The 8,875-nt window shown below is 33.5% G+C and overlaps 1 protein-coding gene across 1 annotated transcript; it reads right to left on the bottom strand.

Annotated features, from left to right (window-relative positions):
- Positions 1–306: 306 nt before the first annotated feature.
- On the bottom strand, positions 307–1,281 carry LOC107630203 (uncharacterized). Its single transcript, XM_016333280.3, has one exon. It carries the CDS (start codon positions 1,096–1,098, stop codon positions 562–564), a length of 537 nt encoding a protein of 178 aa, XP_016188766.1. The 5' UTR covers positions 1,099–1,281; the 3' UTR covers positions 307–561.
- Positions 1,282–8,875: the final 7,594 nt, after the last annotated feature.

Below are 8,875 nucleotides of genomic sequence, written 5' to 3'. Positions count from 1 at the left end.
AATTAATAATAACTGAATGTTCAATTTATTATTAAATGTACGAATGGTTATTCTAACATTAGGATTTAAGAGATAAATTAGGAATGAAGTATTTTTTTTACGTTATTAGATTTTTTTAGAATTTATTGTTTACATTATTTATAAAAATCATTGTCTATCTGTCCAAACTGTTTTAGGAATACCAAACACAATGTGTTTGTCCTTTTAAACGCCTGTTCAATATTTCTTTTATTTCAAATTAAGCCCAATAAATAATTAAATATATCACAACAAAACACTTAGAAAAACATAATGAGAGTTATGTCGTTGGGCTTAAAATAAACAACATATATTACACATCCATAAGTCTTTTATGATAGATAAGAGGTAGTATTAACTAGTTATTACATGAACCCATAAGAAAAACCCTAATATATAGCACAGCAAAATTAATTAAATTGAAACACCTTAAAACATACATATATATGACCTTGATGATAATTTATATATAATAGAGTATGAAAATGGAATTATTAAGCTACAAAGTAGTATTAGCTAGTCCTTAATTAATTAATTAATTAACTATTTTAGAGGTGGACAAACAAAACCAGGAGGAGGAGTCATGCCACAAGTTGCAAGAACCTGAAGAGCAACAGGTATGAATATGTTGAGATTAAGAAGCTTAATCCTAATAACGGTGCAAAGACAAATCGCCGCTTCAAGATCAAGCAACCCTTGAATCACTGGACAACAAATATTCTCCACCGGGTTCCCTATTCCCACATGCACAATCCCTCCGGCAACGTCCAAGCACAGCCCTAGCTTCAGCGCGTCGATCGGACAGGTCGCTCGAGCCGGCGGCGGCGGGTATATGATTACTGGAGGGGGTTGCACTGGAGGCGGGATGATGATGACTGGTGGTGATGGATATGACGGCGGTTTCGAGGGGTGTTTTCCTCCTCCGCCGTGATGTGGCGGGGGTTTTGGGCGGTAGTGGTGGTGAGGTGGTGATGGATGCGGCTGCGTGCAAGGACCACATGCTAAGATTATTGGTGGCATAGCATTCAGCATTAGAATCATGAAAATAAAAAACGTAGCTTTTGAGGTTGTTGGAAACATCGCTAATTAAGTTATCTTTGTTTTCTTCTCTCTTTGATTTTCCTCGGATTGCTTGAATGTAGAAAGTGGAAATCGAACCCTTATCGGTTTTCTATGATAAGTGAGAATATATTGTGAAGGGTGCCATATATATAGAGAGAGAGCAAGAGACATGCATCTTTGAAGATTCTAGCTAGCTAATTAATGAGTTTAACCTTTCGTTAAACAAGATATATAGCTAGAATAAGATTATATATTATTCAACATGCAGTAAGTAACACATGGCATCATATAGAACATCCGCGAAGACATGCATGCACTCAACAACGTCTTATTATGTGCAGAACAAGAATAGATATAATTAACCGAATAAATGGACAAGAAATATAAAAGGAAGAGTTTGGGATGAATAAAGATACACATCAAAGATACATAAATATCCGATGAAAACTCAAGTGCAGTCGACTTCACGTAAAGTTAATAATTAAGAACTGTTAGATAATTTAATTGATTTGACTAAATTTTTATCTAATAACTCTTAATTATCAACTTTATGTGAAGTCGACTATACCTGAACTTTCACCGTATTTAAAAGATTGGTTTTGACGACGAAAACATTATACTTAGCGAGATTTTAATATTTATAAATTTTCGATTTTTCTTTATTAAAAACAATTCTTGAAGTATATTTTAATTATAAATTTTTATATATATTTTTACTCATCGCAAATTTTTTTATGTATATTTTTTGTCTATTTAGTCATGATTAAATTGTCATGGTTTCTGACTCTCAGATTATTAGATGAAAAAGTCTAAGGGACCAACACTTTTATTAAAATTTAGCCAGCACTTAATCAGTAAAAAAAAAGTGAATAATTTTATACCATTAGATAAAATTTTACACCATTAAAAATATCGATAATGACTAATTAATGGTTACAAATCACAAAATTTACTGATCCCTAACACTCTTATTAGATAGCAACAACATGCCACTTTTTAATTTTATTATGGAGGCTAGAATGGGGTAGGACCCCGTTATGGGGATCAGGTGTGCTTTACCTGCATGTGGTGTCAGCAGGTAAGAAATCGGACGGTGCGAGTGGGGCGAGGCTTATCGGACAGTCCGACTTATTCACTACAACACAGACCATGCGAGTTGTTGAGGGAAAATAAAAAAGAAATTTTCATTCATGCAGAACTCGAAATGTCCGATAAGTTTCATATAAATTTCAGATATTTCCTTCATACAAAACGGACCCTCCGATTTGCTTACAAAAAATTTTCAACAATGAAATCGAAGGGTCCAATTTCTTAACACCAAATTTGAACAAAAATTGTCCCACAAATTGGTCTACTACCTCTAACATCTATAATTATGCACAACACATTCACAGCTTCCATAACAAAAAAATCAACCACAACATGCAATGTGTCTTTTGTAACAATATCACAATAGTCAAAATAATAGGAAATTTAATTCTTTAAGCAAGTGTATGTATTATATAAGTTTGAAATTCTTATTTAAATTTCAAGAAATTAAATTGAATTAGTTGAATTTTCCATAACAAAAATTGATAAGGCTTACTAAAAAATATACATGTTATTATAAAATTATTTTATTTCAAAAATTTAAACACCACGGGAATAACGTTATTTGCACTAATTTTTTTTTTTACAATTCTTTTGTACACTTTTAGCTTTTTAATATTCAAAATGATCGATAAAAAGTAAAAGAAGATAAAATATTTTTTTATACCATAAAAAGAGAATATATAAAAAAGGTTATGTACAAAAAAAATGCAAATATTATTTTTAAATTTACACTGATAACTAAAGATACATAAATAATTTTATATATAATTCATCTCTTCAAACAATAATCTCTTTTCAACTTAAAATGTGATTATACATAAATATTTTTTTATTTCTCATATACTAAATTTTTTCTTATTCTAAGAATCAAAGCCTAAATCGTTTTATTAAAAACATGTATATATTATAAAATCACTTGACGAAAAGAGATTAAACCGACAAGTAGAATCATGGATTATATATCTAACGCTACCATAAGTTTGTCCCTCGTAATAATAACAATCCATCCACTACCGAGGAAGCTATAGGGATATAGTAGTAACTAGTTCATTATGTTATTGTGGATTAATCATTTTTATCATTGGACTAAATTTTAATTAGTATAAAAAAAAGTAGTACTTTGAAGAAAAAGAAAATCACATAATTCTTATATCAGATAAAATTCCAATTATATTTGATATAAAAAATTAGTGGGGCACAGAGAGATGGAGAGAAAGAGATAGGGAATATAAATGGAAGTTTTGGAATCATGTGCTGTGGTTTTGTGATTTCGAGAGAGTACTGAGTCTCCGTGACCGTGAGCTGGCTGCAGGAGGTCAGTCCGTGACCTAGCTAGTTCAGTTCGAGTCATGATTTTTAAAATTGGACTGGACCGACCGATCGATCTAATCGAAAATTGACAATGTCAACGGTCCGGACACTCGAACGTTCCCACTGCGTGCTTTTCATTTTCATTGCATCCATCCCTATCTAGTATCCTGTTTCTATTATCTTTTATATATTCATTGGGAAAGTTTTCACATATGTCATTGTACTTTATGAAACGTTTCAAGTATTCCATCGTACTTTCTTGAAAATTGGATATACGTTTAGATAATATTGTGTCCATTTATTATGTAGCGAAGAATTGAAGGACAACAATAATCCTTAGCAAAGGTTTAAAAAGATGATATTGGATAGTTTTAGAAATGGGGTAGCACAGTGTGACGAAAGTCAGCTATATTACTATGATCGTAGTGATTTCGCTTGTGTTGTATGAAGTATGTTCTTTTGGTCAAAATTAATAGAAAAAAAATGATGAATTTAACAATTAGAAATGGACTATATTTAATTAGGTGAATTCTATCCAATTTTCTCTAAAATAACGTATAAATTATTCTTTATCATGTGTCACGTTTTAATTGGTTATTATATTAACCATAGTTGGATTATTTTGTAATTTATTATTTGAGATGGGTAATGATATAATTTCTTAAAATATCAACACCTCACTCCCGTTAATTGAAACATCTTTCCACTCCTCCATTCTTTCTCCGTCACGTAGCTTCAGTACTTCCAAGCATCGTAGTCGCCGTGGTGACAAGAAGAACGACGTCGTCGTCATCTACTGCCCTCTCACGCAATCTCTCTTTCTTTATCCCTTAACGACGTCGTTGAATTCCCATCGTCAATAACTTTGCCGTCCTATTCAATATAGCCAGCGCCGAAATCATCGCTATCTCCTATCCTCTCACTCAATGCCGTGGATCACTCTTTACTAACATAAGTAATGTTTAGTTTGGTTATTAAAAGTATAATAAAATAAATCTATTCAGAGTACTTAAAAGTGTAATTAAAATAAAGAACATGTTGGAATAAATTATTTTATTAATCCAGATCATCCATATTGAGTCACCAAAAATATATCATAATGTGGAAGCGTACCTTTACTAATAGAAATTAGAAATTAGATGGAAGGATTGTCTCAATCTTGTGGTTCCTTCGATCTTCCTCAACTAAAGCCTTCTGTATTCCTAGGCGACTGGATTGCAACTCTTTTGATGGGGAAAGAGCAACAAAGGCGGCTTTGGTATATTGGGGACCGAAACCCTGAAGGACTATTTATATTTGAGCATGACACCCATTAAACCGTAAAGCCCAAATAAAATAGTATCTAAAGTCTAAAAGATAATATATCTAAAATACAAAATAATTATCTAAGGAATAAAAGATAATATCTGCTTTTTATTCTCATTTAATTCCAAATCAAAAGTAATAATGACTTATTCAATTTAGCATTTATAACAATAAATGAGATCACCATTATATAAGTCATTTAATTTGAAATAGCATAATTTGTGATTATAATTAATATATGTATTGTCCACAAACAAATTAGAAAATTAAAATAATTTCCTAACAATCTCTCACTTGGGCTATACATATATTTGACATAATCACATCTTATAAACTTTATGCGCGCATCTGAATGCTATTTCTCTCATTACTTTAACAATCTGGTCCGTCTCATATATTAGATATGGAACTACCCCGGCTTTTATCACATTAATGTCGTGACTAAACCACGACAATCACCATCCTAATATACTTAACGACATAGATCAAATTTGGATGAGTAACATGGAAATTACATGCCAAGTGATCTCATGCATGTCTATTTCCAGCTGGTCCAACTTTAAAACTTTATTGAGATAAAACACAATACAAATATTGCAAAATGAACATTTCACATAACATGAAATAAACCATCAACTTAATTTTGCAGAAAAATAACTCAATATCTGTCATAGAACATATAGTATAAAATAAACTCCCACTAAACTAAGGCATCACAAATATTGACACCCATCCGAGCAGTGTGCTCATGAAAGACTTTAGGGATCAATTTCTTGGTTATTGAGTCTACTAGCATATACTCTGTTCCTATATGTCCTATGAAAATATGTTTTTCTTCAACTTTCTCATTGACAACTAAGAACTTAATGTCTGTATGCTTCGATTTTGTCAAGCTCTTATTGTTATTGGAGTATAGTACTGCTGACTTATTGTCACAAAATATCTTTAATGACCTTTCAATGTCATCTACTATACGAAGCTCAGTGACAAAGTTTCGCAACCATATGCCATGAAATCGGAATCAGAGTACCCAATGATCTCCAAATTTTCTGATCTCTGATAAGTAAGCATGTAATCCTTTGTTCTCTTTAGATAACGCATTACGCGTTTAACAGTTATCCAATGATCCATACTAGGATTGCTCAAGTATCTACCCAACACTCCCACTAAGAATGATATATCGAGGCGTGTGCAGACTTGAGCATACATTAAGCTCCCTAGTGCTGATGCATAAGCGTTATCATGCATTGTTGTCATCTCAAGATCATTTTTGGGGCATTGCTTGAGACTGAACTTGTCTCCTTTAGTTACGGGTGTACCCATTGGTCTACAACTTTCGATGACATATCTACTTAAAATCTTTTTGATATAGTTCTTTTGTGATAATCCAAGAATACCTTGAGAGTGATCTCTTAGTATCTCGATTCCTAATACAAAAGAGGCATCACTAAGATCTTTCATTTTGAATTTGTTCGATAGAAGTTTCTTAGTTTCATGTAACAAACCTATATCGTTACTAGCAAGTAGAATGTCATTAATATATAAGACTAAGAAAATGTATTTACTCCCACTGAATTTGTGGTATACACATTTATCTATAATATTTACCTCAAAACCATATGAGGTAATGCCTTAAACTTGTGATACCATTGACGGAAAGCTTGTTTGAGATCATAGATGGATTTTCTCTTTTTTTCTGTTGGATCTCCTTAATGGTACTTCTTGAGGTTGTTGAGCTTGCTATATGGGTTGGGGTTGATGAGGATTCTCATCATTTTCCTGTACTGTAGCAGTATCTTGAGCAACAATAGTATTCACATTGTTCTCTTGTATTGTAACTGGATTTACAATAGGATTCTCATTTTGCTCTTGTACTATAACTGTATCTTGAACAACAATAGGCACAAGGACCTGATCATTGTCAGTTACAGAATTCTCATCAAAAGCAACATTTCTAATATTTCCTTCCTCCCCAAACTTAACATTCTCAAGAAATCTCGCATTTTCCGTTTCAAAAATAGACATTGATGTAGGATTGTAAAACTTGTACCCCCGTGAACGCTCAGCGTAACCAATAAAGTAGCAACTAATTGTCCTTGAGTCCAATTTTCTTTCATGCAGCCTATAAGGTCGCGCCTCAGCTGGACATCCCCAAATATGCAAATGCTTTATATTGGGCCTTTTTCCAGTCCAAATTTCATATGGAGTTTTGTTAACTGCTTTGTTTGGCACCCTATTAAGGATGTACACTGTGGTCTTTAAGGCTTCTCCCCAGAGTGATTCAGGCAAGGAAGAATGACTAATCATACTTCTCACCATGTTCTTAAGAGTTTGGTTCCTTCGTTCTGCAACACCATTCATGCTAGGTTTGCCTGGCATGGTGTATTGCGGAACAATACCACACTCCTCTAGGAAAAGAGCAAAAGGCCTGGGATGTTGCTCACCTGAACCGTCATATCTTTCGTAGTATTCACCACCACGATCAGACTCGACAGTTTTAATTTTCTTTCCAAGTTGAAGTTCAACTTCAGCTTTGAAAGACTTGAAAACATCCAAGGCTTGAGACTTTTCATAAATTAAATATAGATACCCTTAACGAGAGTAATCATCTATGAACGTAATAAAGTACCGTTGTCCATTCCAAGAGACAGTAGGGAATGGGCCACATATATCGGTATGTATCAGTTCTAAGACATCTTTAGCTCTCTCGACACCTAATTTCCTTTCATTTTTCCTTTTCCTCTTTATGCACTCAATACAGACTTCAAAGTCCGCCAAATTTAGGGGTTCAAGAATTCTATCCGACACTAGCCTCTGAATTCTCTGTTTAGAGATGTGACCTAGACATTTGTGTCATAATGATGCCGAATTCTCATTTAGTTTTCGTTTTGTACCCGTTTGCAGTATTTCATTATTATAGGAATTTAAATCAAGCTTATATAGATTATCCACCAAACGACCAGAGCAAATATTATTCGAATTATAAAAGAGACTGACCTTATTATTTCCGAACGAACAAAAATAACCTAATTTGTCCAAACGAGAAATAGAAACTAAATTCCATCTAAATGATAGTACATAAATTGTCTCAAATAAATCCAAGTAAAATCCACTCGTAGAACATAATCTAAAGGTTCCTATAGCTTCGACTACAACTATATTGCCGTCTGCCACATAAATGTATCTTTCAACATTACTTGGCGGTCGGCTCCACAGGCAACCCTGCATAGTAACACTTACGTGAGTAGTAGCAGCAGAATCTACCCACCAAGTATCAACAGGTGCATAACTTAAACTAGCCTTAGAACAAAAGAAAGTAAGAATTATACCCTTCTTTACACGCCAAGTGGCATATTTTGTACAATCCTTCTTCATGTGTCCCACCTTCTTACAGAAGAAACATGTTGAAACTTGATCTTATTTTTTAGCTTTTTTCTATTGAGAAGGCATATCCACAGTAGTATCACGCTTTCTTTTATACTGAGAAGATGAAGCCATGTGAGTACTTTCAGTCTTATCTTGCTGTAGCCTCTCTTCTTCTTACTCACGGTGAGATATAAGCTCATTTAATGACCAAGTATCCTTCAGAGTGTTATAACTCACTTTGAATTGCCCAAAGTGTGCAGGAAGGGAGATCAAAATAAAATGCTTGAGTAAGTCTTCAGACAACTCTAACTTTAGTGCTATCAATATTGAAGCAAGATGAGACATTTTCATAAGGTACTCCCTTATGTTCCTTTTACCTTTATATCTCATGGAGACAAGTTTGCTCAAAAGACTACTTGCCTCCGCCTTTTCATTCTTAGCAAAGAATTTTTCAACATCTTTTAGGAACTGTTTAGCATCTTTATCCTCAGTAATTGAGCCCCGAAATGCCTCAGGAATTGAGCACTTCATGATCATAATGCTTATCCGATTGGATATCTCCCACTTCTCTATTTTAACCTCATTCAGATTTTCTAGAATGAAAGTGGGTTTCTCCTCTCGAAAGAGTTATATCCAGATCCATACAATCGAGGACAATCTCCACGGTATCCTTCCAAACTTTAAAGTTTGAACTATTCAGCATAGGAATACTGCTAATTTG

This window comes from Arachis ipaensis, chromosome B1 (genome assembly GCF_059453495.1).
Source record: "Arachis ipaensis isolate K30076 ecotype BB chromosome B1, ASM5945349v1, whole genome shotgun sequence".
Lineage (NCBI taxonomy): Eukaryota > Viridiplantae > Streptophyta > Magnoliopsida > Fabales > Fabaceae > Arachis > Arachis ipaensis.
This window is presented reverse-complemented; position numbering and strand designations above follow the sequence as displayed.

Excerpts from the sequence above, each read along its gene's own strand:
- LOC107630203 (XM_016333280.3), bottom strand. The coding sequence starts at position 1,098 with ATGTTTCCAACAACCTCAAAAGCTACGTTTTTTATTTTCATGATTCTA.